This window comes from Onychostruthus taczanowskii, unplaced genomic scaffold (genome assembly GCF_017590055.1).
Source record: "Onychostruthus taczanowskii isolate IOZ18803 unplaced genomic scaffold, ASM1759005v1 scaffold195, whole genome shotgun sequence".
Lineage (NCBI taxonomy): Eukaryota > Metazoa > Chordata > Aves > Passeriformes > Passeridae > Onychostruthus > Onychostruthus taczanowskii.
This window is the reverse complement of record NW_024499184.1, coordinates 195,524-222,855: the sequence shown is the minus strand read 5'-3', so window position 1 is coordinate 222,855 and position 27,332 is coordinate 195,524. Positions and strand designations below refer to the sequence as shown.

Sequence of the window (27,332 nt, the reverse complement as noted above, 5' to 3'; positions counted from 1 at the left end):
GCGGGCGCTGCTGGCGGCCGGTGAGCGCCGGGGCCGGGGGGAGCGCCGGGAGCCCCGGGCCGGCCCCAGCACCGCTCTGCTCTCTTGCAGCCTGGAGGAGCCTGTGGGAGCGCGGGCCCCGCCACGGCGGCAGCGCGGCACGGGCCGCCCGGTGCGGCGGGCACGGGAAGGGGCTGGCCGGCGGCGGAGCCCGCAGGTAGGTGGGGAATGCCCGGCTGGGGCTGGAGCGTCCCTGCGGGAAGGGGAGCACGGGAATCGGTGCTGGGATGGGATGTCCCGTCCCCGTCTAAGCAGGGACGTCTGGCCTGGCGCAGGGCTGGCCTGGGAGCCCGGAGAGCAGGGATCTGCAGGGAAAGCTCAGTGGTTTTCCAAGACCGTGAGTTCAGCTCCCCGGGAACCCGGTGTGACAGGGCAGAGCCGTATCCTTGTGACAGCAGGGAAAGGCAGTGCGGTGTCACGTCCCTGGGAAGGCGCTGTCACTCCATGTGACAGCAGGGTAAGGCAGGGTCACATCCCTTGGAAGGCAGAGCCACGTCCCTGTGACAGCAGGCTAAGGCAGTGCAGTGTCACATCCCTGGGAAAGCAGTGTCATGTCCCTGCAAAGGAACTGTCACATCCCAAGGAAGGCAGAGCTGACTAGAGCCTGGGGCCTGGAAACACTTCCAGCTCTGTCCTTGCTCCTCGGGCTTGCCAAGCTCTCCTGGCTCTCCCCATGCCTGATCTGGACTGTGCACAATGCCCTGCTCCAGCAGCTCTAATTTTCTGGGAGAAGCTGTTCCCTGCTGATAATGACTGTTCCCGAACTGCTAATGACTGTTCCCAGATGATAATGGCTGTTCCCAGCCCAGCTGGGCACAGGGCTGTGATTCCTTTGGACACGGACACACAGAGCCCAAGCGCGGAACAGGGACATGACGGTGTCTGTGCTCACCTGGGCAGGGTGACACATCACCTTGAGAGAAACTTGTTGATCTCAGGACACAGCAGGGTCTCCTGGATCCCAGAGGAGTGTAAATCATCACTGAGACTGGTGATTCCCAGTGGGTCCAGCCTTGTGTCCATCCCTGTCCAAAAACCCCCTCACAGGAATACTGGTGATTTGGTATTTTAGATCCACATAAGGAATTGCTGAGGGACGTGTCTGCTCCAGGGTTTGGGTTGGACTAACAGCCAAGCTTTCTCCTAGTAAAGCCCAAGCACAATCCTGCCCAGAGAAGAGCTTTCTGTGGAATTTTGGGGTGATTTTCTCCCCCCTGAGCCAAAGTCACTGTCGGTTCTCTCAGTGCTGTGCTTCCCCTTGTTCCGAACAGGATCCAAGGCTCCAGGCCCTTCTGTGTCAGCGCAGCTGCCAGAGCCATTTTGGGCAGGTGGGGAGGTGACAAGGGGAAGGAGAAGCTCACCTTGAAGGACGTGGCCGAGCTGCTCCGGAAGAAGGAATGTCGGCGCGTGGTGGTGATGGCCGGCGCCGGGATCAGCACGCCCAGCGGCATCCCGGACTTCAGGTGATGCCTCTGTCCTTGGAGGGCTGAGGTCTTGTCCGTGGAAAGGGTGATTGAACATTGGATGGGGCTGCCCAGGGAGGTGCTGGAGTCACCATCCCTGGAGGTGTCCGAGGAACGACCGGACGTGGCACTCATGTGGACATGGCACTCATGCTGTTGTTGACAAGGTGGTGATGCATCACAGGCTGGACAGGTTGATGCTCTTGGAGGTCTCTTCCAACCTCACTGATCCTGGCATTCTGTCTCCAGCCCAGGTCCCACTGCAGCCCCTCTCAGCTGCCCCCTGTCCCCGCAGGTCCCCTGGGAGCGGCCTGTACAGCAACCTGGAGCAGTATGACATCCCCTACCCCGAGGCCATCTTTGAGCTGGGGTATTTCTTCGTCAACCCCAAGCCCTTCTTCACCCTGGCCAAGGAGCTCTATCCCGGCAACTACCGCCCCAATTCCGCCCACTATTTCCTCCGGCTGCTGCACGACAAGGGGCTGCTCCTGCGCCTCTACACCCAGAACATCGACGGGCTGGAGAGAGGTGAGCTCCCTCTTCCCACCTCCAGCAGCAGCCCCAGGAGTTGAGGGGAGAAGCAGGACTGGGGAGATGCACACAGGGAGGCTCTGGCTCAGTCCTTTCCCACACACTGTATTCCAGTGGCTGGGATCCCTCCCGACAGGCTGGTGGAAGCCCATGGCACCTTTGCCACTGCCACCTGTACGGTGTGTCAGAGGAACTTTCCCGGAGAGGACTTCAGGGTGAGTGGGCCCAGCTGGGCATCAACACAATTAACACAAGGAGACATTAATTGCTACAGCAATGACAGGTCCAAACCTGTTCTTTTGCCCTCGGGGACAGGAGGTTTATGGAGGGGACCAGGTTTGGGGTTGGGCGTTGCTCTGAGGACACGTGGTGGTTCTGAACCCCTGTGACAGGCAGGTTTGGGGACTCTCCTTTCAGGGGGACAGGGTCCCTGTGACAGGCATTTTTGGGGTCTCTCCTTTCAGGGAGATGTCATGGGGGACAGGATCCCTCGCTGCCCTGTCTGCACCGGAGTGGTCAAGCCTGACATCGTGTTCTTCGGCGAGCAGCTCCCACAGCGCTTCCTCCTGCACCTCACAGACTTCCCCATGGCAGACCTGCTCTTCGTCATCGGGACATCCCTGGAGGTCTGGAAATAAGGGAACCCCTGGGAAAACCTCACATGGAAAACAGGGCCTGAAGGGACTCCAGAGGGAAGAGAGGGCTTAGAGAAGGCGAGAAAATGGGTTAGGGAGGTGAAATTTGAGGTGGAGGGTGAGAAATAGGGTGGAGGCGCTCCGAGAGACCCTCTGGAAAGCAGGTGTGCACCTGGAGAGCTGAGGAAAGGCCACCAGGTAACTGGTGACACTGTGACCTGTTCAGAGCCGGGGTGGCTGAGCGGTTCCAAGCCGAGAGTGGCAGGAACTGGTGGCCCTGGCAGGGTGACTGTCCCTGTGCCTCCGGGTTCCCCCTCAGGTGGAGCCCTTTGCCAGCCTGGCCGGAGCCGTGCGCAGCTCCGTGCCGCGGGTGCTCATCAACCGGGAGCTCGTGGGGCCCTTCGCGTGGCAGCAGCGCCACAACGACGTGGCCCAGCTCGGGGACGTGGTCGGCGGCGTCGAGAAGCTGGTGGAGCTGCTGGGCTGGAACGAGGAGATGCAAACGCTGATCCAGAGGGAGAAAGAGAAGGTGGGAAGAGGCTCAGACCCCCAGCTCCTCCCTCAGCCCCTGATTTCCCTGGAGTTATGCACGGCAGTGGGTTTGTGCTTGCTGGGGTCACATTGCACAGAAAAGTGCAAAAAACCCCACTCCAACCCAAACCTGAGTGCTGTTTCACAACCAGTGTGCCAGGGCAGAGTGCTGTGGGCTCAGTGTGGGAAGACATGGATCTGCCAGTCCCAGATGAGTTAGGAACATGGAAAAGGACAGGATTTGAAAAATCCTGAAAGCAGTGACCCTCTCAGGGACTGAGAAGCTTCCAGTTATGTCACCCAGGGTGTGATTTGTTCTCAGACAAATCCTGTAGCTGTAGCTGGAGGTGCAGATTCCAGGGGGTGGGAGTAACCAGACAGGAATGCACTTGGCTAGCAGTGCTGGACTGTGAGGCAGCAGAGCCTCAACACAGAACTGGGATGTTCCACAGGGAGCACTTCCCTTGGTGAAGGGGAGAGGCTGGAAACTGGCCCCTACAGTCTCTTCATGGCTGTGCTTCCACTTTCAGAGGTTCCTGTGGAGTAATGAGCAATAGGAAAGAGGGAAGGGAGGCTCCAGTTGTGCTGAGACCTAACCAGTGCTGCCATGGCCAGACAGGGAGTGGGGTTCCTGCTCCTACTCCACTTGGCAGTGATGAATCCTTAAATTGACTTTTTTTCCCCACCATTCTCACATTTGTAACCTTCTGGGATCTTCAGGAGTGAGAAACTGCAGGGGAACAAGTTTATAATTACTTTTGCTCAGTCCTGATGTTAATTAATTACTACATTCCTTTAGACCACTGGGAGGTTTTTTCCACATTTGACATCAAACACAGCTGTATTTTTTAGGCATACATTGTCCAAACGTGACTTCATAAAATCTGGCTTCAAGATTCCAGTTGTAACATCCAGGTTGTTCTTCCTTTCCTCAGATTATGCAGCAGGATTGAGTAGGAATTCTTAGCCTTTTCGCCAGGTTTTTGATTTTTCAGTACCAACATTTTGGGGACCAGCCAGCCCTTGGCTTGATGCTTGTGCTGCTCTGAATCTCTGAGGGATAATGCTGATGCAACAGTGATGGAGGAAAACCAGTTGCTTGGAGCAACCTGGACTAGTGGAAAGTGTCCCTGTCCATGGCCAGGAGTGGGACTGGATGAGCTTCAAGGTCCTTTCCAAGCCAAACCATTTTGGGATTCCAGGATTCTGTGGGGATGGTGCTGGGGCCGAAATGTTGGATGCTCCCTGGCAAGCAGTGTGGTCTCTGTTTCCAGCTGGATGCCAAGGACAAGTAGGAGGTGCTCCTGTCACCTCTCAGCCCATCACCTGAGGATGTCCAGCCATGAGTGTCACCAGCAAGTGTCCAAGGGCCCGGGGGCTCGTGCCAGCACATCCGACGAGCTCTGTGTCTGCAGCTGGCTGTTTGGATCTCCCTCCTTCCAAGCCCTCAGAGGCACTGGTTCTGTGGAGCAGGAGCTGGAATGCCATGAAGGTCAGGCCAGGACAGCCTGGAGAGTGTTTTCCAGCTCCCACCGGGCTGAGCATCCAGTTCCTGTCACAGCTCCTCCCCAGCCACTGTTCCCTTGGCCATGATCCTCAGCTGCTGCAGGCTGTGTTTAGTCTTCCATAAAATCTCTGCTAATCAGGGGACAAGCCAGGGGCGGGGGGGCTGCCCCCCATTCCCATTCCAGCTCAAGCTGCTGGGGAATTTTTGAATCACTGGAGTGTTAATTATTTAATAATAAAGAGACAATTCATTTCTGGATGTCACCTGAGGGGTTTTCCATAAAGTCACATCTGTCCCCACCACTGTTTCACCTGCTTTTTGGTACCTTTTTTCCCCTTTTCCCCCCTCACACAAGTGCCTTTCCCTGCTGTAGATGCCATCCTGGCAGGTGGCAGTGTCACAGGGCTGCAGCCACGTCCTGCTCTGTCCCACACCTGCCACAACACAATGCAGAGCCTTGTGGCACATCCACACTGGAAATGGTGGGGTTTTTAACCATCCCCTGCTGCCCCCAAAACAGGAGTTCCATGATTCTATGAACACCTCCTCCCGAAACACCCAGTGCCAAGCTCAGCCCCTGCTCCAGGGCATTCCAGGCCAGGCCTGGCAGCTGTTCTTAGGGATTTAAGCACTCTGGAAAATTGAAACAATATCAGAAGCAGCTGCATTAAAAACACCAAACCCCCCCTTTTTCTTTTGCACATAAAGCTTAGGAAAGCTTCAACAGCTGGGAAGGGATCGGGGTCTGTGTCTGTGCCTGCACCCAGAAGGGCTGGGGTGGGGGAGGGACGTTTGCTTTTTAAAAAAAAAAGAAATAAAGAGAAAGATGCAATTGGCCTAAAAGCTCACACTGTGACACAGCAGGGCTGTCCCCAGCCCAGCAGCCTGGAATGGCACTTGGGGGTCAGTCAGGAACTAAACAGAAACAGAAACAGAATCATCCAGGTTGGGAAAGATCTCCAGAATCATTGAGTCAAACCTGTGACTGATCCCCACCTTGTCACCAGCCCAGAGCACTGAGTGCCATGTCCAGGCCTTCCCTGAACATCTCCAGGGACAGGAACTCCACAGCTCCCTGAGCAGCCCTTTCCATGAGGAAATTCTTACTGATATTCAACCTGAACCACCCCTGGCAGAGCTTGAGGCCATTTCCTCTTGTCCCATCCCTTGCTCCCTGGGAGCTGCACCCTCCTGTCAGGGAGTTGTGCAGAGGCAGAAGGTCCCCCCTGAGCCTTCATTTCTCCAGGCTGAGCCCCCTCAGCTCCTTGTGCTCCAGACCCTTCTCCAGCTCCGTTCCCTCCCTTGGACATACTTCAGCCCCTCAATATCCTCCTTGCCATGAGGGGCCCAGAGCTGGACACAGCACTGGAGGGGCCTCAGCAGTGGAAACTGGAAAACCAAGCAAAGCACCCTTCCAGCTCTTCACCTCCTAGACTATGTTCAGAAGCACCCCCAGCTCCTAAGGACACATGGGCAGAACACTTGGAAAGCTCTGACACAGGGATTTCCTTGCTGGGAGGAATCACTGCCACACTCCCACGTGTCAAGCTGGCTTTATTCTAGCATCACTTTTGCATTCCTACTCGTGACAGGAGGTTTGGGAACTTGGGTACATGAGACAAATGAGATTTTCTTTCCAAAGAAAACAGAAATAAAAATAAAGATAAAACTACACCAGGCCCGACAGCAGCCCCTGGAGGACACAGTGACCTGGGGACAGCAAGGATGAGCCAAGGACAGAGCACAGGTATTGGCCTTTTGTCTGGAAAGCAGGAGGTGGGGAGAGGTGAATGCCCAAACCCAGCTGGGTGGTGACAGGGACAGTGCCCAGTGCCAGGGCAGGGACATTGGAGCGTTCCCAGCAGCTGCCCACGCACTCTCCTGTGGCCAATGGAATGATGGAAGCTTCCTCGGCCGCACCGGCTCTGCTCTGCTCACCCACACATTCTGGGTGTGCACGGACATGGATACAGCTGCCTGCACCATGCCCTGCGGATCCCACTCCCCCTGGAGGCCCACATCCCTCTCTGGCAGCCTCCCTTCCCAGGGCGTTCCTGGGGAGCAGCCCCCACTCTGGGGCCGGGCACACACACAGCCACGTGCACACAGGAGGCTCCGTGGATCACTGAACCCTGATGAAGTGGCAGGAAGAGCCTCCCCTTGACCCTTTTTCCCAAACAGCACATATTCAAAAACCAAAAATCCTACTGAGAGTCCTGGAAGCAATTTGGAGTGTGAAATCCTCAAGGCTGCTGACAGGAGAAACCGAGGTGGAGCCGGGTCACGGAGACCTCTGGAAGGAGAGGTGGCTATGGAGCTGGGAAGGAGGCAGGTGTTCCATGTGGTGGGCTGTGAGGGGTCCAGGCCGGATCCAGATCCCACAGGGAAAGTCCTGGCGCAGTGCCAGCCCCTGGGAGCAGCACCAGTTCCGAGGGAGAGCGGCTGGAGGCCGGCTCTCCATGGCTGGGGCGGGAGCTGGCTCAATCCAGCCCCAGGTCCGAGTCGGAGGACGAGCGCTCGTCGGCGATGGTGCGGATGGCGTTCTCCATGGGCGCCAGGTTGCCGCTCGGAGTGATGCCCATGGGCTGGATCACCTTCTCCCTGCAGCCAGGAGGAGAGGGGAAAGGTAAGGCAGAGCTGCAGCTGAGCATGGGAACAAACCAGGAATAGAGCAGCAAGGTGGGGCTTGTGGAAATGGGCTGGAACACCCCTGGCACCACTAAAGATCCCTTCTGAGAAGTGGGGACGGTCCCAGCCCTAAAACTTCCAACATGGTGAAGAAATAGCCTGGAAGCACAATCCTGTTCCCTGGAACAGGCTCCTTTCTAGAGTCCTGTTCTGTGTGGTTCAGGACTCCCAGAGGAAAACTAACACTTGTGTCCGTGTCCCTTTCCCTCCAACATAGGATGGACTTAATTCCCTCCTACTCTTGAAAGCCTGAACTCAGCTGGGCTCCTGTGAGTCAGAGATAAGTGAAGAAAGCAGTCCAACAGGGAAAGAGGCTGGTGGCACTGGATGCCATCTGTCCCTGCTATCTGTCCCCAAAATGCTTCTTCCCCCTGAGCTGCATTGCCAGGACAGAGGCTGCTGTCCTTCCCAAGCACCTGGACAAACCTAGTGAGCAGCAGATGCTTGGGAACAGCACAGGTACAGCAAGGAATTCCACAGTGTCCCACCATGCCAAAGCTAGAGGAGCTGGCAGTGCTTCCCTTGCACGTCATGGAGCCATGCTGAGGGAAGAGTTTCCCCACACATCCCCTGACTCTCCCTCTCCTAGATCCCTTCAGGCCTTGGGAACGCAGCCAAAGGAAGGTTTGTGACAGATGTATTCCCGAAACACACCATGTCCCAGTACCTGGACAACTTGTCAAACATGTTGACCAATTTCATAGCTTCATGCTCCTTCTGCTCCTCTGTCATCCCTTCCATGGGGTTGGGCAGCTTCTCCTCCACACGTCCCGTCACAGGGTTGATGCTGCACAGAGAACAGCGAGGCCAGGGCTCAGGAGTGGGACAGCAGGTGACAAAGGGCTGTTTAGAATCCTTCTGAGCCTCATGGGGCAGAGGAAAGGCATAGGAGGACTGGCTGTCACTGCTTCTTGTGCCCTGAGCCCCAAGTGCCATCACAGGGATTCTGACCTACATCCTTACAAACACCTCCCTTTTCTCTAACATCCCCTCCTGCCAATGCCACAGTCCCACTGGAAATGAGGTATATGAGGGCAGGTGACATTTCCTCCCTCTCAAGGCAGGAGACAAAAGCTAATGGAGAAAATCCCAACAAACCCAACCTGCAGGGACACTGAATAGTGCGTGGGGAATTCATGGGTGACCACAGGCCTGGAACCCCCACCCTCAAGATACCACCCACTGCAGAGGAAAGGAGAAAGGGAAAAAAAACAAAAAGAGGGAGGGAAAAAGAAAGAGAGGGAAGGGAAAAAGAGGAACCAAAATCTAGCTGGGTGTAGCAACACTGAGCTCTGGAGAGGGTTAGGAAAAATGGGCACTCCCACCCCTACTGCACGTGGAAGAGCAGAACAGGGAGATGGCAGTAAGTGTGTGAAGAGGGATGAAGAGGGATCAGGAGCAGGAGGAAGGTGTGGGAGAAGGGGGGCTCTAAAGGGAGAGTGGATCTCTTTACTTGGGCTTTGCCTCTTTGTACTCCTCCGTGTCCGTGTCTTCATCCTCCGAGTACTCCCCCTCTTCCCGGCCACCGGCCATGAGGCCCCGTGCCGCCAGCAGCCCCGCGGCGTTCCCGTAGCCCGTGTACTTCACAAACCGGGACACTGCCGGGAGAAGGGACAGAGACCACCCTGTGCTCCCCTCCTGCCTCCAGCCCCGTGTTCCTGCCAGCCCCAGCATCTCCACACCGTGGAGACACGGAGGTGCTGACAGGGAGCAAGGCCCGTGTGTGGGAGTTGAACGAGGGCCAGGCTGTGTGCAGGGTGTGGCGGTGTCCTCCAGCACAGCCTGTCCCTCACCGCTGGCCTGACAGACACCATCTCCTTCCCACACAGCTCCTGGAGCCCTCCCCTTGTCCCCACTCAGCAGGGCTGTCCCGAGGAAAGGCAGCAGCCCTGCAGAGGGCCCCCATCTCAGGCTCTCCCTGTAGAAGCCCCTCAGGACTCACCGCTCTCCTTGCAGAGCACGAAGAGGAACTCGGCGGCGCAGTGCTTGACGTCGGTGTCGATGTGCGTCATGAGCCTCACCAGCTTGTTCCGCAGGGAATTCCCCACCTCCGGCCGGTTCCGCACGTCCCGCAGCGGCGGCAGCACCTGCAGGGCCACAGCGAGGGTGACAGGGTACCAAAGCCACCCACAGCAGAGGTGTCTGGAGGGTGCCACAAGCAGGGCTCTGCTCGCCTCCCCTCAGGGCAGCACCCCTGAACGTGGGGCTGAGCATACCCTGGCCTTCAGGAACTTCCTGGTCTGCCGGTGGACTCGGGCGCTCTCCGTCAGCAGGTTCAGCACAGGGGTCAAGCTCTCCTTCAGCTTGTGGCCCTGCAGGAACATCCCCAGAAGGAGCAACACATCAGTCATGCTGAGCTCAGCCTGTCTGGCTCATGCTGGAGAACATGAGCACAGACCACCAGGGAGATGGATGGACACGGAGCTTCCCAGCTTCCACCACAGTTATTCAGTGCCTCCTTCCTCCCCACACCACTTGCTGTGGCACAGACAGTGCCAGAAATACTTTGGCAGGGCACCCAGGGCAGAGAGTGCAGTGGTAAAATCTGGAGGCCCTTTGGAACAACTCCAGAGGCTGAAAACTGTAGTCAGCTTAAAAATAACATGAACTCAGGTTTCCAGAACTGCCCACTGGATCACTGCTGAGTGAAACAGGGCTGATTTGTCAGTTAATTATCAGCTAATCATCCACTGTTCCACCGATCTCACTGCCTGCAGCCCCCAAAGCAATGGCAGTCACCTTTCCAGTTCAGGGATGTTGGTTTAGTCCCACCAACCACAGCTCTGCCAGAAGCTCCTACAAAGGGCTAACTTCAAACCAAACTCCCACCAGGCTCTTCCAGGCTGAGGGAAAGCTGCCCTGGGCCTGTGGGAAGAAGCAGCCCCACCACTCACCCTGTCCAGGCGCCGCTCCAGGAAGTCCAGGAGGATGCTGACCGCATCCATGTTGACGCCCATGTACTCCAGCGAGCCCGGCCGCACTTTGGGAGTCAGGAGCACATCCAGACACTTCAGGGGCAGGTTGCCCAGCAGGTTGACTGTGTGGCTGCACATGTGAAAGAGAAGTGAACACACAGTGACGTGATTGAGCTTTGCTCACAGAAGTTCTTCAGCTCTGCAGAAATGAAGGCCCGTCACTAACTTGTAGGAATGTGAGGACCCTTCGATCCAAGTTTTCCTGGAGCATCTCAAGCTCCTCACACCACTGAAAGGGGATAACTTAAGATGCTTTTTGGGCAGTTAACTATATGCTGAGAGTCCAAAGGTACTTTAGTGACATCTGAGAACCCACAGATCTTGACACAGAGCCAAGCAGGACCAATCTGGGTAGTCCAAGGTGTGTCTCTGGAGTCTCCTGTGTCACTCCTAATCCTGATGTTCCACGCCATCACTGCTTGGGATCCCCCCAACTATGAATTCTTGGTGACAAGGTGGCGTCACCTACTCCAAGCTGAAACCCCTGCACCAATAATGCTTGGCAACATGACACAGCCAATTTGTCAGCATGGCTTAAGACTAATTAAGGCCACCTCATGGACGTTTTAAAGCAGCACACTCCTTCTCTGGCCAGTTGCCCACTGAGGTGGATGTCACCACTGGGACAGCCTGACACAGAACATGGAACAAGATCTCAGGGGTCAGGAGGCCAGGGCAGGAAAGGCTGTTTCTGAGTTCCAGCAGCGTCAGGGATCCCCAGGCTAAACCCAAAAGCTGCTGGTCAGCAGGGACCCTCCCAACAGCCCAGGGTGAGGCAGGATGTGCCTGGGGGAGCTGCCGAAGCTCCAGGTGAAGCTCTTCCCAACACAGACCTGTGGAACTCCTCGGTGCGGTCCTCGCCGTCGGCAGAGATCATGAGGCAGTGGCGCAGGAGGGCACCCAAGTGCCTGTACAAAGCAGCATCTTCCTGGCCCCAACACGGAGAAAGGAACACCTCGGTCAGCAAAGGACATCCCACACATCCCAGAGCCTGCAGCCCACTCCCCCCTCCAGCTGCAGGGCTTTCCAGGGAAAGCAGACTCTCAGTTCTCCATTTGGGAATGCTAAAAGCACAGGCAAAGTAAGGGATAATACTGCACTGGACAGAGGCAGTGCCCTAAGGACACCTGAGTCCCTCACCACCCTGAGGGCGCACAAGGACCAGTCTGGGACATGAGAAAATGCAAGGGAGGAGAAAACCTGCAAAGCCAGAGCCCAGAGACACATGAATGCCACGGGCGCAAGGATCTTACCTCGTCCACCTCCCTCTTGCTGGAATCAAAGGTGATGTTGAAGAGCACTTTGAGGATCTCCATGGCTCGCTCCGTCTCCTGCCGAGGCAAAGGTGGGAGAAGTCCCTCCTCGGTGGCAACTTCGTAGGGGTCCAACCACTTGACCCCGAGGGTCAGCTCCAGGGTGTCTGTCATGAGGCTGATTCCCCGGAGCTCCTGGGCGAGCTGCTGCCGGATGTCCACCCGGAGGGCCGTCAGCAGGAAGAGCAGGCGCAGGTCGAAGAACTTGATGTCGTGAGGAAGACTCCGCTCGTTGTAGAGCTTGATGCGCCGGGCCAGCCCCACCACCAGCCGCCCCTCTGCCGTCAGCTCCTGCGCCATGGCGCTGCTGAACACGATGTTGCACAGGCATTTCAGGGATTCCAGGATTACATCCAAGTCTGGGACCTCCCGGATGAGCTCCTCGGAGTAATCGATGCCGGCGTGCCTGGAGAGGGTCTTCAGGCCCTCCTTGGTGGTGAAAGGGTCGAGGCAGTGCTTGTCCCGGGACAGGATGCGGATGCTCTCCAGGCAGGTGACCTGGCAGGATGGCTGCAGCTCTCTCTCCAAGAACTTGATCAGCAGCTGGGCCATTTTCTGTGCAGTTGGGAACAAGCAATGCCTTGGATACTGACACTTCCCAGGGCTCCCTACAGCCGTGGCATGCTCTGCCCTGGACAACAGCAGTGTCAGCTGGGCCTGCTCAAGTGTGCACTTGGTGGTGCCCAGGAACTGCCTGGCTCTGGCATTGATCCTGACCAGTTTGGGCAAGAACAACCAGGAAAAAATGTCTTGCAGAGGATGTTGGGTGCAAAGGGAGAGCACAAACAGGTCAGTGTTGTAGCTCTGCCCTGGTGAGGATGGTTCAGGCTGACAGGGCGGACCTGCCCACTGCACAAGGGAGGGACACAGGACCCAAGGGAGGTGAGGAGAGCACCTGATGCCTTGGGAAAAGAGGTGAAGAGACCTCAGGAGATTCAAATAAGCAGCATCTCCTTAATTTCAGTGCTGTCTGGAGACCTACTGGCCCAGATCTTCCATGGGTACAGACTGGCAGAGCCCCACTAACACAATTCACGGGAGCTGCAAAGCTCATGGGGAACGGTGAGACACAGAGAAGCAAGAGAGCACAGGTAAGGCCTCACAGACACGGCAGCTCAGGCTGAACCACGAGTGGCAACACTTCACATCACACCAGTAACCCACACACACCGCTGGGGGAGCCCACCAGACCTCAAACACAACACAGCGCAGAGCACAGGTCTTTTTCTGTGATGTTACAAGAGTGAAAGAACCCAAAAAATGAGATTTGTAACCGGCTTAACAGTCCCATTGGTTACACTTTGAAATAATCAGAGAATCATTAAGGTTGAAATCATTAATCATAATCATCCAGGTTGGAAAAGACCTCCAGACCACCCAGTCCAACCTGTGACCAATCAGCACCTTCACAACCAGACCAGAGCATGGAACAGTCATTCCTTGAATACCTCCACAGATGGATGATGGTTACACCACCTCCCTGGGCAGCCTCTTCCTGACCACCCTTTCCAAGAAGAAATTCCTCCTGATATCCCACCTGACTCTCCCTTGGTGAAATGAAACTACTGAGGGAAGGAATTAAGAAAAACTGATCTTCAGTCCTAAACTTGAGGCTCACGGTGTGCCCCACACTCACATCCTGGAGAAATGGTGAAGTACAGCTGTTCCTCTTCTCCTTCCTCACAGGGAGACAAAGTTTCAGATACAGTCCCAGCAACCAAAGCCTCAGGCTGGCTCAAGGGGAAAGGGATCTCAGGGTGTGTGCCTGAACTTGAACCATCCCTCTTCTCCTTCCTCACAGGGAGACAAAGTTTCAGATACAGTCCCAGCGACCAAAGCCTCAGGCTGGTTCAAGGGAAAGGGATCTCAGGACTGAACTTGAACCATGTGAACACCCAAGGAACTAGTGGTGATGTTCATCTCATTTTTCATGGCAGACACCCCAAAAGTGGGACACTGTGCCTGAAGCTACATCCTGTGACTGTCCCAGCTCAAACAGCACGTCAGTGCAAGGCAAAGAGCTCAGATCTCATCAGATCTAGTCAGGCTGTGCCTGGAATGTTCCATATGGCAGCAGCTGGCCCTGGCACAGCCAAAGGAGGTCGTGCTCTCCACCCATGTCGCCTGGCCTGCACTTGCTGTGCTAGCACAGGCATTGGCACCATCCACCGGTGAACCGACAACAGAACTGAGCCAGCTGGAAAATAATCCAGGGAAAACAGTGATTTTTATGGGAGAACAGCCAGGCTGAGGCCTGCCCTGTCACAAAGCGCTGCAGGAGCAGGAATGAGCAGGCAGAGTGTCCTTCCCTCCCAGTGCCAGATTACACCAGCTCAAAGGATTTGCTAATACACAGCTCCTGCCAAATCCCACTGCTGGCTCCCAGTGGAGCCCCTCACCCGGCCCCCAGAGCCAGCACTGCTGTGATCCCTGCCCAGAGGCACCAGAGATCACATCCATGGCTGGAACTGTATGGATCATGGAACCATTGCTAGTGTCGGATGGATGCTGACCTTTATCCAAAACTACCAACTGATGGAGAAAAACAGAGCCAGACACTTGAAGCACACCATTCCCTAACCAAGCTCATGGAAAACTCTCATTTCTTCTCCTGTGGGAGCTGCTTGCCAAGCCCAGCTGGACACGAGTACAGAGCAGCAGATTTACACACTGACCAGAGGAGGAAAGCAAGCAGCGTGTGCCTACCTTCCTCTCTTCCCGCTCCTCATCCTCAAAGATGAAGCACTGAGATTTCTGTGGGAAAAACAGAATCAACCAGAAAGAGGAATAGGTTAAAACTCCATGACACCAGACAGAGCCCTTCAGCTGGAAAGCAGTGGGTCCAAAACATGCTGCAACAGCAAACACACCATCTCCTGACAGTCCCTCCCACATCATGGGCATCACCCCTGGATCCACAGCACCAGTGGAATGCCACAGGCCAGCTGACAGATGGAGTTAGTTTAAATACTGCAGCAGCACAGTGGGTATTCATCCCAATCCAAATATCCTATAAGAACTGGTAATTCCCCTGCTCAGTGATACCACTGAGCTGTACCTACACGTCTCCCCTTGATATTTATTATTCCTGTTCCTGACCCAAAGAAGTCCTGTCTCCTTGGTACATGGGAATGGATCCTCGTAGTTATCCAGGTTGTTCTTTAAACACAAGGGACTTGATCTCCACACTCCATCCTGTCCCCATGCTAACAAACACTCCTGATTTCCATTCATTGTGTTTCTCTTACTATTTTGTTTGTTTTTCACTGCCAGTCTCCCTCCTGACCAAACCTGCTCCCATGGAACTGGAGATCACAGGTGCCTGGGGAGAAGCAGCACCTCCCAGTCATTGAGGCAATCCTTGTTCATACTAAGAGAGCATTTGATCCCAGCTTGGAGAACAAAAACGTTTAAAATCCATAAAACACTCATTATGTGTGTGCAGTCACCAAGAGCCCAGGGATGCAACTGGTTCTGTCCAATCTGGAAGCAGCAAAGGACACAGAGTGTGGAGCAGCCCCAGGTGTGGGGGCAGGACAGGTGTACTCCAGCCAGGCTGTGTGTGAGCTCCATGAGCTGATCCATCCACACTACCAGGAGCTGATGGCTCAGTCCTGGCACCGCTGTGTTCCACAAGCAGGCTGCTTGTTCTTCCCTCAGCACACCCTCTTTTCAGGCTGTAATCCCATTTGGGGATATTTTGGCCACACCTGGGGTTTTGCTTTAGCTGTAGTATATTCCCAGCAAGCAAAAACTGCGTGCACAACAGTGAATTAAAACAAATCCGCAGGAAAAGGATACTGAACCATCAGCCTTGCAGCAGAAGCAATGCCAGGCCATGCCAGGTTTATCTGCAGTTTCATAATCCTCTTTGACTGCTCCATTTCCTCCAGACGGGCCAGCAAACCCTGTGGTTGCAGCTCCCTAGGCTTGATACCCCAGGAAGGACCCAGCTGGGGGAATCCAATAGGAAATATCATGGTTTGGGGGCACACAGACACTGTTTGCACCCCGAGGATGCTGGTGCTGCAGCTGCTGCTGGTGCTGTTAATCCTTAACAGACACCTGCTCCTTCTTGGCCACTATCTCCCCATTCCAAATCCAACTGTTAGGAATAGTTCCACACTCTCTCTCACTCTCTTTCTCTCTCTCTCTCACACACTCTTGCAAAATATTCCTCAGGTTTTCCCTGTTGGCTTCCACCTACTCTAGCCTGGTGCAGAGTGAGTCAGAGTGATCCACAGGGCCAGCCCCTCTCAGGGGAAACCTCCGAAGGAAATTTCCCTGACAACCAGAGGCTGCTTCAAACAGGATTTCACAGAGCCATAGAATATCCTGAGCTGGAATGAGCCCACATGATCCATCCAGCCCAGCTCCTGGCCCTGTGCAGACACCATGACAATCCCACCCTATGCCTGAGAGCGTTGTCCAAACTCTCCCGGAGCTCTGGCAGCCTTGGGGCTGTGCCCACTCCCTGGGGAGCCTGCTCAGTGCCCAACCACCCTCTGGGGGAAGAACCTTTTCCTAATATCCAACCTAAACCTCTCCAGCTGTTCCCTTGGGTCCTGTCACTGGTCAGAGAGCAGAGATTGGAGCTGCCCCTCCGCTGCCCCTCAGGAGGAAGCTGTAAACGGCTGAGGTCTCCGCTCAGTCTCCCTTCTCCAAGCAGAGATTTACCACCACAGATAATATTTTCCTACTTTAAGGCTAGAAATGCTCCCATCTCTGCTTCCAGATCATTGGGGTTTGATATTCTACATTCATTATTTACTGCTTTCAGAGCCGTGCCCATTTGAGATCCCAGTAGTCACCTCCAAACATCTTTTGACTTGCAAATCCCAACATCCTTTCACCTGCAGCTCCTCCCTGGACTCTCTCAGCACCTCCAAAACTGCCTTAACATAAAAGCTCCTCCTACTCAGCCCTCACCCTGACTCTTATTTCCCAGCCAGGCTTTACTTGGGATCTGGATAATAATTTTTAGGAGTTCCTGAGCTGAGGGAAGCACTGATGCTCACTCACCTCTTGGTTGTAGACCTGGAGCACCTTGAGAACCGTGTCCTGCTCCCCGCTTTCCAGCGTGGATACCACAGCCTGGAGCTCCATTATCCCAACAGCTCAGCTACAGCACAGCCCCAAGGAAGGGGAGCAAGGGGATTTCCAGGGTGATGGAAAAGCAGCTTGGCACACAGACCTCTGAGAGGGAAGAGAGAAAGGGGTGGAGAGAGCAAGGAGGGAAAAACGCAACACAAATAAATCCCAAGTGATATTGCTCACACTGCTGCATCCATAAAAGTGGAGCAGATGGATAACCCGAGCAAAGCCAGCAGCCAGCTTCCTCTCTCTCCCGCTAATCCTCTTCTTCCTCGCTTTGCTTTTCAATGTTTAATATATGCCCTCCCAGGAAAGCACTCAGGGAAAACCTTCCCCCCACCAGCTGGGGATTAACGTGGAGCAGATAACAGCAGCTCCCTGAAATAGCTCCCTGCCTCCTCCTCCTCCGCCCCGCCTGCCCTGATTTCTGCTGCCGCACAGGGGGGAAAATAACAAATAAAGGCAGAAACATTCCCGTGGAGCGACAAGGGATGGAGCGGCGAGGCAGCCAGGCGGGAGAGCATCCTCCGGCTGCAGGCGGAGCTACCTTGGCAGGCGGTGGGAAGCAGAGCGGGGAGGGTTCGGTGCCGGCTGGATGATGGCCGATCCCTGCAGGCGCAGCCAAAAGGCGCGTCCGGAGCCCCCGGGAGAGGATGTCCCTGCCGGCAGTGCCAGCCGGCAGATGCGCAGCTCCGCGGGATTATTTTGGATACGGCTCACGGAGCCACGCGAGCCCACGGTGCTGGGACGTGACTCGCTCTGGGGGGAAATCCGGCAGATTTGGGCTCGGACATGTGCTCGGCTTCCGTGTTGCCATGAGGATGAGGCTGAGCTGGTCACACCAACCTCAACAAACCGGGATCCCACCCAGGGCCCGCGGGGTTTGGGAATCACACGGGCTGTCCCCTCCTGCCCACGCAGCCCCAGAGGGGCTTTTCGGGGGCAACAAAAGAGGCAGATCCTGCGTTTTGGAAGGCAGAAAGCCGCGGAGACAGAGGCTGGGCCGGCCCGGGGCAGAGACACAGCATCCCCATGTGCAGGGGCTGGGATGGAGGGGATCCACCTCTGCTTTTGGGGGATGGCATGACCCAATGGATCATTGGGCATATCCCCATTTCCATACTCCTACTGCTTCCTCACACTGCCACCTCCTTCCCCCACCATCTGGGTAAATTCCAAACCCCTTTTTTTGTCCCCATAACCCTGTTTATGACCCTAAACCCCTACTTTCCCCCCCAAACCTCTATTTTTGCCCCAACCCCTATGTTTTCCCCCAAACCTCTATTTTTGTCCCAAGCCCCCATTTTCCCCCCAAACCTCTATTCTCCCCCACCCCAAACCCCTAATTATTTCCACAAAACATCTTTCTTTTCCCCAGACCCTATTCTCGTCCCCAGAGCCCTACATCTGTCCCCAGTCCCCCGGGTTTTGTCCCCAAGCCGCTGTTCGGTCCCCCAGCCCCCTGCGCCGCCCCTGCGCCGCTGCCCGTACCTGCGGCCCGGGATCCCTCGGGGGGAGTTCCAGCCCTTCCGCCCCGGCCCGGGCGAGCGGCCCGAGGGTCCCGGTAGCGGGGGGAAGGAGGAGGAGGAGGAGGAGGAGAAGGAGGAAGAGCGGGCGGACATTTCGTGGCGGCTCCGCCCGGCGGGGCGGGACGGGCCGGGGCAGCCATGGCGGAGCGGGGCCGAGGTGAGGGGACAAGGGACAGCGACAGGGACAGGTTTGGGGGGCAGAAGGGGCTGGAGCGGGTCAGAGGGAGGAAGAACTCCCGATCCCACTGAACCCCACGGGGTCTCTTGCAGTGCCGCGATTTCTCCCCTATAGCCCCCCCCCGCAAGCCCAAATTGCCCACCTGGGCCCCTTTTGGGGTCCTGGGCTGCCCCCAAAACCCCTAATTGCCCCCCCTAACCCTTAATTGTCCCCTTGAGCCCCTAAGCGCCCCCCATAAACCCCAAGTACCCCTCTGAGCCCCCAGCTGCCCCCCTAGCCCCTAATTGCCCCGGAACTCCTAACCCCTCCGGACCCCAGCTGCCCCACAATGGGGGGCAATGCCGGGAGACCCCAACGCGGCCGAGGGGCAAAGGGCCCCGGATTTGCCGGGTTTCACCCAAATCTCACCCCTGGGTGTCACTGGCCATGGAACCCCTGCTGCTGAGCAGTTCAGGGTGCGAGGCTGGGTTCTCACCCTGGTGTGTTTGGGGGAAGTCTGTGGTGTTTTGGTCACATTTTGGGAGGGTTCCACGGCGCAAACCATGCGAGGAGGGGCTGTGACGGGAACGGAGCTGGGCTGTGGCAGGGCAGGGACGATGTGTGCTCCTCGCTCTTCTCCCCAGGGCAGAGTCCGAGCGCCATGGAGGACCTGCTGGATGTGGAGAACAAGCGGATGGCCGACAGCCTGGCCAGCAAGGTCACCAGGCTGAAGTCGGTGAGTGCCGAGGTCACAGCAGGTGCTGAGGTGAAGGACAGGCTCTGATTACCTGGGAGTCCTGCAGGGGATCACAGAACCATGGAAAGGTTTGGTTTGGAAAGGACCTTAAGGCTCATCCAGTCCCACCCCTTCTCATGGGCAGGGACACTTTCCACTACACCAGGTTGCTCCAAGCCCTGTCCAACCTGAACACAGGGGTGTTGCTAAGCTCACTTCCTCGGGGAAAAAATAATGAAAAAAAGGCAGGTGGATTAATTTTGGAAAATACCTGTGTCTCTGTGTAGCTGTTCTTAAAGCTGGTTTGCTCCTATTAACAACAAACACTTTGATTTAGAGCTTTAAGCTCTAAATTATTATTAAAAGTTTAGTACAAACCATGAAAGAAGTCGATGCCTCACTGTGTAAAAGGGCAGGTTGAATTCCTGCCATTGTGTCCCAGGGTTTAAACTCCCCTCTCTAGCTGGCAGATTTAGACAGCCAGGCTTTATTTTCAGAGCTGGGAAACCTCACCTGCCTGACAGGGAAATGCCATTTTCCTTGTTCCTGCACCAGACAAGCCCCTGTGTGTCTGTTGGAGCTGGGAAAGCAGCAGCTTGTTTAAATAATTTGCATTTCAGATTTTAGAGGTTCTCTTTTAAAAGCTCATTAATGCCCGTTTCCTGCCTTGCCCTGCAGCTGGCTCTGGATATTGACAAGGATGCTGAGGAACAGAACCGCTACCTGGATGGCATGGTAAGGACCTGGGAGACAGGACACGGGGCTTTCTGTGCAAATCAGGGAATTGGGATGAGAGGTGGGACGGCAAAAGCCCTGAAGGGAGAAGCCCTAAATCAGCACCGGGATTGTCGGGGTGTCCTGTGCAGGGCTTGCAGCTGGACTGGCTCATCCTTGTGAGTCCCTCCAAGGAAACCCAGGAAGTTCCGTGGTGCTGCAACGCCTCCAAGGTGCGTTTTCCCGGCAGGACACGGATTTCCTGAGCGTGACGGGGCTGCTGACGGGCAGCGTGAAGCGCTTCTCCGGCATGGCGCGCTCCGGCCGCGACAACCGCCGGCTGCTCCTGGCCGTGTCCGTGGCGCTCGTCCTCATCTTCTTCATCCTCTACTACCTGGTCTCCCGGGCGGGGACCTGAGCCCGGCCTGGGACGTGTCACAGGCCAGACCCCACCGTGCACAGACCTGCCTGTTTTCCAGAGGAGCCTCCAGCCACACCTCCACCTTCCCGGTGACTTTTCCTCCTTCCAGCTCCTCGTCGTCGCTCCGGCTGCGCCCAGACAGCTCTTCCGAAAGAAGGTTGGCTCCGAAGGGATCTTCACGGGATTTTGGGGTCGTGGCTGTGACCTCCTGCCTTGTCCACATCCCGTGGGCTGTTTCTAAGGGCCGCTTCCACATCGCCTCCCTCAGTGAAAACCAGGAACTGACAAATCCGGGGACTTGTGGATACTCCGTAACCCAGCTGAGCTCTGCGAGCTGTAGGATTGACTTGCATTCCGTGTGGCCACTCTCCATGTCCCTGGGCTGAAAGGAAACCTGTGCTCTGCTGCTTTTGGGTGGAATTAGCAATGGATCTGGGCCTGGATGCTCTCAGGTTGTGGCAGGGAAGAGATGCAGGGCAGCAGCATTAAATCCTGGCTTGGTTTTCTTTATCGTCCTTGTGGGCAAAGCAGGCTGGACCCTGTGGGAAGGGAGGGCCACAGTCCACAACCACATGGATTTGCACTTGGGTGGAACCTTCTAGAGCCTTCCCACACACGTGCAAATTTAGTTACTAAATCAGGGTAAAGAAATCCGGTGGCAGAAGGTCCAGTTAATTGTGGTTACTGTGGCACCCTGCTTTCAGAGCACTTTGGGGAGATGTAGTGCCAATAAAGCAGAGGTGGAATTCCCCTCTCAGTGCCCTCAGGAGTGGGGGGAATCAAGGAGGGATTTTCTGGTTTGTTTATGCATTTATGAGGCACAAAAGGAGCCCCTGCCTTGCCTTGAGGGGGGTGTGTTTGCTTATTTGCTTCTCTCTTCCTGTAACAGCCAGGGCTCAGCTGTTCCTCCTCCTGTGATTTAGACTCTGCAGCAAACCCTCTTCATGGATGGATGGCTGGGTGTTCCTTTGCTTTCCCCCTGTTCCCACTGGGAATTCCTTTGCCCTTGGGCTGACTCGGGTCCGCAGCTATGAAGGGAATGTTGTCCCACATACCAAACTGCTCACAAAACACACCCTGGCTGGATTGGGTGTGCTCTTTTCCATGTTTGGGAAGAAACATGCAGGAAAGGCAAGGAGAAAGGAGGCAGCAGGAAGTTCCTCTGGCTCTTTCTGATTTCCTGGTGCAACGTGGCAGTTCTGGGCTCTTTCCTTTGGGAAGAATCGATGGCCTGTGATTCCTGGAGCAGGTGACTCCCGATGAAAAGCCCCTGAAGCAGCCTGGCCCTCACCCTGGCAGGGTTTCTTTTGCCTTTTCTGCTGTAAATAAAGCTGATTTTAGACCTTTTAGCCCAGATGTTTGTTCCTTGTGCGAGGGGCAAGGTCGATCACCTGGTTGTACCTGCAGCCTCACAGCCCAATTCCAGCATCATCCGGAGCCACCCCGGGGCTGGAGCGGGACCCTCGGGTGGGGTGGGGGACCCCACCTGGTGTCACGGGGAGATGAGCATGGGGATGCACCGGGGACTCACGGGGTCACTGGGGAGGCCTGCGGACAGATGGACAGTGGTGAAAAGGGACGGTGAGAGACACGGGCCCAGGGTTGGGGGTGCCAGCGGCCGCTCAGCCCTCGAGGGTCGGTGTCGCCACCCATGTCTGTGTCCTCACGGCAGTTCTTATCCCCCTGGCGCAGCAGGACACGGGCCGTGCCGGCTCCGTCCCCGCGGCAGCCGCCCCAGGCCCCGGTAACTGGGCCCCGCCATGTCCGGCGCCGCTTCCCCGTCGCCATGGCAACCGGGCGTCGCATCGGAAGTGGCGTAAGGGACAGACCGGAAGTGGCCGCTGGGGCGGAAGCGGCGGCGCGATGGCGGCGGCGACAGCGGGGAGCGGGGCAGGGGCCGCGGCCGGGAGCGGGGCCGCAGGCAGCCCCGAGGCCACCGGCGGGAGCAGCGGCGGCGGCGGATGGCGGCGTCCCCACGGGCCGCTCCAGCGCTACTATGGCCCGGCCACTGCCGAGGCGGCCGAGGCGGACCCGGACCCCACCGACATCAACGGGCCCCACTTCGACCCGGAGGTGTTCATGACCAAGGTGGGCACGGAGACCCCTCCCGCGGGCACCCCCGCCTCGGCGAGGGCTCCGAGGGGCCCCGGGAGGTGCCCGCGGGGCCACGTCACGAGCGATCTCGATGGGTGGCCCCGACCCTGGCGGCGGAGGGCCGCAGGGTCCCCAGAACGTTCGGAGCCCCAGGATCCTGAGGGGACCCCTGGAAGGGCCTCTTCGACCACGTTATGGCTGCGCTTCCCTGTGGACACTGATTCCGTGTGGGAATGGCACTGAGGTGCCCGGCAGCAGCTGGATCGGGGCAGTCCTGGAGGGCAGGGCAGGCTCCTGGGGAACGCTTCCATATCCCGGGAGGAATCCAGGAGGGACAGTTAGGGATCCTGCAGGGAATCTGAGTCTCAGACCGACTCTGGAGGGCAGTTGATCTCAAGTAGGGGGCTCCAGGGGGGCAGTGGAGGGAACCAGGGGCAGATGGGCATCCGTTGTCCCCTCAGGTGCGCAGCGAGTGTCCCCTGGGGCAGCTCCTGGCCCGCGAGGCCGCGCTGAGCCGGGAGATCCGCGCCCTGGACAGCGACATGCAGACCCTGCTCTACGAGAACTACAACAAGTTCATCTCCGCCACTGGTGAGCTGTTCCCTCTGGAGCCTCTGGGAAGTGGGGATTTGGGGGTGTTCACTCTGAAATCTGCTGATGGCAGCACTGGGAAATGGGGATTTGGGGGCGTTCCCACTGGGAAGCTGGCCTGGGGACTGTGGTGGTTCCCTCTGGAGTGACAGCCGCCGCAGTAACCGGCCTCCTTTGGGGGTTACGGCTGTGCCGTGTTAATCCTGGGTGGGCCGGGAGGGTCGCGGGCAGCCGAGGGACTTGGCGCTTGGCTCGTGTGTCCCAGACACCATCCGGAAGATGAAGGTGGATTTCCGGCACATGGAGGCGGAGATGGACGACCTGGCGGCCAACATGGCGGCCATCAGCGCCTCGAGCGCCCGCGTCAGCGCCGCGCTGCAGGACCGGCACCGCCGCGGCGCCCAGCTGGCCGGTACGGAGCGGAGCCATCCGGGGAGCTTTATTGGGGTGAATCGCGTGGGGCAGAGGGGCAGATCTGTGGGGTGGTGTCCCCCGCGGGGGCAGACCCAGCAGCTGGCCCCACCGCCACGTCCCCTCCTGCTGCCCTTGTGTCCCCACCGCTGAGCCCGTGTCCCTGCAGGGGTGCAGGCGCTGCTGCGGAAGCTGCAGGCGCTGGTGGAGGTGCCGGGGCGGCTGCGGCGCTGGGCGGGCACGGAGCCGGCTCGTGCCCTGCGCTGCCACGCCCGCGCCCGCGCCGTGCTGCGCCACTACCGCCACCTGCCCTCCTTCCGCGCCATCGAGGACGAGAGCCACGCCATCATGGCCGACCTGGCCCAGCGCCTCCGCACACGCCTCCGGTGCGTTCACCCGGAGCCCGCCGATGGCAGCTGGGAAATGCGGGTCTGGGGGCGGTCACTCCGGAGCCTGCCGATGACTCCTGTTGGTTATTCCCTCTTTTCTGCCGTGCCGCTGTTACCTCCGGGCCCTCCCGGCCACCAGGGAGGAGAAGCTGGACCCCAAGGAGCTCACCGAGTGCGTGGAGATGCTGCTGCAGCTGGAGGAGCCGGCCGAGGAGCTGAGCGAGGAGTTCCTGAGCCAGGCGGGCACGCGCCTCGAGGCCGAGCTGGCGGCGCTGGAGGCCGAGCTGCCCGCGGCCGACCCCTCGGGCGCGGCCGCCACGCCGCCGCCGCCCGCCTCCGACATCCTGGACTTCGTGGACCGCGGCAGCTCGGCCTTCGTGGGCACGCTGTGCCAGCTGGCCGGCTCGTACCGCGCGCTGTTCGGCGGGGACGCGGGGCGCCGCCGCCGCCGCGCTGGTGGCCCGGGCCGCCCGCGAGCGCGTCGACCGCTACCTGCGCGCCCTGCAGACCTTCTTCCTGGGCTGCCTGGGTGACGTGCGCCAGGCGCTGGCCGCCCCTCGGCCCCCCGGCAAAGAGGGGCCCGGCCTGCCCGACCTGCTGGCCACGCTGGCCGCCTCCGTGCTGGGCCAGCTCAAGGCCGTGCTGGCCTACGTGCAGCTCTTCACCGCCAGGGACGTCGCCTTCGCCAGCCTGCCCTACTTCAAGGTGGAGTAACGCGGGGTGGGGTGCTTTGTGGGGACGGGCTGAGGGGGCTAGGGGCGTCTGCGGGTGGCACAGAGTAGGTTGGGGTCACAGGACAGTTTTGGGGTGTGACCCGCCCCCCCGTTTGTGTCACAGGGGGAGTTCTGTGTGACAGCAGTGCGTGAGGGACTGGTGGTGGCCTTCGTGCGCTGGCTGTGCCGCACCGCCCGTGGCTTCGCTGATGGCCCAGCTGAGCGGGGAGCTCCCGCTGCCCCCCCGGCCCTGCTGCTGCTCCTCGCCCGTCTCTGCCTGGACTACGAGAACTCCACCATCAGCTACATCCTCACCCTCACTGATGAGCAGTTCCCGCCCCAGGTGAGCCTCTAAATGGCCCTAAGGGGATCCTGAATGTCCCTGAGGGATTTTCAGGGGCGTTCTGCATGGTCTCAAGAGCCCCTGTAGCCCCAAGGACCTGTAAGAGGGGCAGTGATGCTGCTTCAGGGGGAATGTCCCACCTGTCCCCAATGTCCCTGTGCCCCCAGGACATCAGATGTAGAATCACAGGGAGGGGAGGCATCGCCACGTGTCCCCACGCCCCTCGTATTCCCAGTGCTGCCAGCGCAGCAGGGGAGGTGCGGGGCTGATCCCGCCTGCGTGTGTCCCCAGGACTCGGGGCCGGCGGTGACGCCGGGGCCGGCGCTGTGTGCGGAGGCGCGGGCGGCGGCGCAGCGGCTGCTGGACCACTACGTGCAGGTGCAGGGCGCGGCCGTGGCGCAGATGCTGCGCAAGAGCGTCGAGACGCGCGACTGGCTGGGCACCGTCGAGCCGCGCAACGTGCGCGCCGTCATGAAGCGCGTGGTGGAGGACATCACCGCCATCGACGTCCAGGTTGGCTGGCGCCGGGGCTGAGGGGCTGCCCAAGATCCCCGTGTGGCCCTTTGGGGATTCTGGAAGGGTGTGGGAGGCCGGCAAAGACTTCGAAGGATGCTGGGCAGTTTGGGGGTCCCAGGAGGGGGTTGTGGGTGCTGAGGGTGTGGTGCCACCCGCAGGTGGGGCAGCTCTTCGAGGAGGGGGTGAGGCGGGCGCAGAGCAGCGATTCCAGCCGGCGCGCCTTCTCCGTCTACAGCAGCTCACGGGCACCCGGCCGCTATGCCCCCAGCTACACCCCCAGGTCAGCCCTGGCACCCCGGCTCACCCTGGCACCCCCAGGCTCCCCCTGTCACTGCCCAGGGCACCGTGGGCTCCCTGTCACTCCCTGAGTATCCACTGCATCTTCCCTGTCACCCTCTTCATGACCCCAGACTGTCCCAGGCTGTCTTGACAGCCCTTACTCCCGTATCCTCAGACTGTCCTAATGGTGATCCCTGTTTGTCCCAACAATCCCTGTGTTCCTTACAACTGTCCCAGAATCCCTTGCTGATCCCCATCATCCTCGTGTCCTTCAGTTGTCTTGTCCCTCCATGTCCTAGGACCATCCTCATATTTCCCTGCCTTTCTGTCCCCAAAAGCATCCCTGCATCCTCTGACCCTCTCCATGGCCCCTAATGGTCCGTGTCCCTGTCCCCACATTCCTGGCTCTATCAAGTCAAGTCCCTGACTGTCCCTGTGTCCATGTCCTCAGTGCCCCCATGGACACTCACCTGCTCAGCAACATCCAGAAGCTTTTCTCTGAGCGCATTGACATCTTCAGCCCTGTTGAGTTCAACAAGGTGAGGTCATGGGGACACCACCATGTCCCTAAACATCCCCAGAGGTCCCAAACCAGCCACTTTCCCACTGCAGCATGTCCCTGGTGTCAGGGCTCAGGGGAGCTGACTCTGAGGGGAGGAGTGGGATCACTGTGGGATCAGTGCAGCGACCAGGCCAAGGGTGTCCACGTGCCACATATCCCCATGCTCAGGAGTTCCATGGGGAGTGGCAGCCAGGACAAGGGCCCCCACACCCCGTGTGGACACCATCCCTGCGCCCGCGTGCCACGTGTCCCCGCTGTCCCCTGGCAGGTGTCGGTGCTGACGGGGATCATCAAGATCAGCCTGAAGACGCTGCTGGAGTGCGTGCGGCTGCGCACGCTGGGGCGCTTCGGGCTGCAGCAGGTGCAGGTGGACGGGCACTACCTGCAGCTCTACCTGTGGCGCTTCGCCTCCGACGAGCGCGTGGTGCAGGGGCTGCTGGACGAGGTGGCCGCCAGCGCCGCCCACCGCTGCCTGGACCCCGTCCCCATGGAGCACAGCGTGGTCGAGCTCATCTGCGAGCGCGGGTAGGATCAGGGACAGGGACGTGCCACACCCGGGGCCTGTTACATCCCTGTGTGTCCTTCCCAAGACGAGGATACCTTGTCCTCATACCGGGTTACACCATGTTGTTCAAACCCCTCCTTCCCCATTGCCTTCCCAGCCTAGTGACAGTGTCATCCCCCCACCCTGGTGACATCCCCTCGTGCCTGGAGACAGCCCCTTTGTCACTAATAAATTATGTGTGAGTTGAATTGGGTGTTGTGTCCCTGTCTGTGCCTGGGCCCTGCACACAGCGGCGTCCCACCTGCAGCTGGGCTGACAGCACAGGGACAGGGGCTGGGCACTGAGCGATGTCCCCAATGGACCCACAGCCACATGGGCCACAAACCTTAAAAATCAGACTGCAAAAATCAGCATTAAAAATCAAAAGCCTCCGTGGATGCTACATAGTGCTGGGGAACCCCCAGGGACTAAGATCTTCCATAGGAGATCAGAAGTTCTCCCCAGACAGGACATTCTTGCCTCAAGGAATCAGCACAAAAGACGCAGACTCCAGAACCTCAATTTCTGTAACAAAAAGCTGAGAGGAGCCCAGAGAT

The 27,332-nt window shown here is 58.1% G+C and overlaps 4 protein-coding genes across 7 annotated transcripts; 3 read left to right on the top strand and 1 right to left on the bottom strand.

Annotated features, from left to right (window-relative positions):
• The first annotated feature begins 6 nt into the window (after window positions 1-6).
• On the top strand, window positions 7-4,964 carry SIRT3 (sirtuin 3). Of its 2 annotated transcripts, XM_041402271.1 has the most exons (8): window positions 7-20; window positions 91-196; window positions 1,311-1,502; window positions 1,798-2,030; window positions 2,148-2,248; window positions 2,498-2,659; window positions 2,988-3,197; window positions 4,195-4,436. In XM_041402271.1, the coding sequence occupies exons 3-8, from the start codon at window positions 1,456-1,458 to the stop codon at window positions 4,246-4,248; spliced, it is 807 nt and encodes a 268-aa protein (XP_041258205.1). In that variant the 5' UTR covers window positions 7-20; window positions 91-196; window positions 1,311-1,455; the 3' UTR covers window positions 4,249-4,436. The 2 variants fall into 2 exon arrangements, with proteins under 2 accessions (XP_041258205.1, XP_041258204.1); XM_041402270.1 differs by lacking the exon at window positions 4,195-4,436 and adding an exon at window positions 4,474-4,964 and having other exon boundaries at window positions 7-196.
• A 1,280-nt stretch (window positions 4,965-6,244) lies between these two features.
• Window positions 6,245-18,387, bottom strand: RIC8A (RIC8 guanine nucleotide exchange factor A). 2 transcript variants are annotated; one of them, XM_041402221.1, is made up of 12 exons: window positions 18,268-18,387; window positions 17,324-17,535; window positions 16,705-16,878; window positions 14,389-14,436; window positions 11,623-12,237; window positions 11,203-11,297; window positions 10,289-10,439; window positions 9,611-9,706; window positions 9,337-9,481; window positions 8,848-8,992; window positions 8,062-8,181; window positions 6,245-7,307 (listed from the first exon to the last, which is right to left on the bottom strand). In XM_041402221.1, exons 3-12 carry the CDS (start codon window positions 16,786-16,788, stop codon window positions 7,187-7,189), a joined length of 1,620 nt encoding a protein of 539 aa, XP_041258155.1. In that variant the 5' UTR covers window positions 16,789-16,878; window positions 17,324-17,535; window positions 18,268-18,387; the 3' UTR covers window positions 6,245-7,186. The 2 variants fall into 2 exon arrangements, with proteins under 2 accessions (XP_041258155.1, XP_041258156.1); XM_041402222.1 differs by lacking the exon at window positions 17,324-17,535 and having other exon boundaries at window positions 18,268-18,385.
• BET1L (Bet1 golgi vesicular membrane trafficking protein like) lies at window positions 18,311-21,682 on the top strand. 2 transcript variants are annotated; one of them, XM_041402223.1, is made up of 4 exons: window positions 18,311-18,462; window positions 19,107-19,198; window positions 19,877-19,933; window positions 20,163-21,682. In XM_041402223.1, the coding sequence occupies exons 1-4, from the start codon at window positions 18,444-18,446 to the stop codon at window positions 20,328-20,330; spliced, it is 336 nt and encodes a 111-aa protein (XP_041258157.1). In that variant the 5' UTR covers window positions 18,311-18,443; the 3' UTR covers window positions 20,331-21,682. The 2 variants fall into 2 exon arrangements, with proteins under 2 accessions (XP_041258157.1, XP_041258158.1); XM_041402224.1 differs by having other exon boundaries at window positions 20,065-20,321.
• Window positions 21,683-22,185: 503 nt separating this feature from the next.
• VPS51 (VPS51 subunit of GARP complex) lies at window positions 22,186-26,984 on the top strand. Its single transcript, XM_041402273.1, is given in 11 exon segments — window positions 22,186-22,421; window positions 22,889-23,018; window positions 23,284-23,430; window positions 23,599-23,815; window positions 23,958-24,257; window positions 24,259-24,523; window positions 24,656-24,874; window positions 25,166-25,387; window positions 25,549-25,670; window positions 26,121-26,208; window positions 26,500-26,984. Coding segments are annotated over 11 exon segments (2,196 nt in total). The 5' UTR covers window positions 22,186-22,196; the 3' UTR covers window positions 26,761-26,984.
• The last annotated feature ends 348 nt before the right edge of the window (window positions 26,985-27,332 follow it).

What these genes read in the sequence shown, in the direction of transcription:
- RIC8A (XM_041402221.1), bottom strand. Translation starts at nt 16,788, where the DNA reads ATGGAGCTCCAGGCTGTGGTATCCACGCTGGAAAGCGGGGAGCAGGAC. An exon ending in AGGAGCGGGAAGAGAGGAAG is followed by an intron (nt 12,238 to 14,388) that starts GTAGGCACACGC and finishes CCAACTGCACAG; the next exon opens with AAAATGGCCCAGCTGCTGAT. An exon ending in TACAAAGAGGCAAAGCCCAA is followed by an intron (nt 8,182 to 8,847) that starts GTAAAGAGATCC and finishes TTCTCTGTGCAG; the next exon opens with CATCAACCCTGTGACGGGAC.
- SIRT3 (XM_041402271.1), top strand. Translation starts at nt 1,456, where the DNA reads ATGGCCGGCGCCGGGATCAGCACGCCCAGCGGCATCCCGGACTTCAG. An exon ending in AGCGGCATCCCGGACTTCAG is followed by an intron (nt 1,503 to 1,797) that starts GTGATGCCTCTG and finishes CTGTCCCCGCAG; the next exon opens with GTCCCCTGGGAGCGGCCTGT. An exon ending in TCCAGAGGGAGAAAGAGAAG is followed by an intron (nt 3,198 to 4,194) that starts GTGGGAAGAGGC and finishes TTGATTTTTCAG; the next exon opens with TACCAACATTTTGGGGACCA.
- BET1L (XM_041402223.1), top strand. An exon ending in AGGTCACCAGGCTGAAGTCG is followed by an intron (nt 19,199 to 19,876) that starts GTGAGTGCCGAG and finishes CTTGCCCTGCAG; the next exon opens with CTGGCTCTGGATATTGACAA. An exon ending in ACCGCTACCTGGATGGCATG is followed by an intron (nt 19,934 to 20,162) that starts GTAAGGACCTGG and finishes TTTTCCCGGCAG; the next exon opens with GACACGGATTTCCTGAGCGT.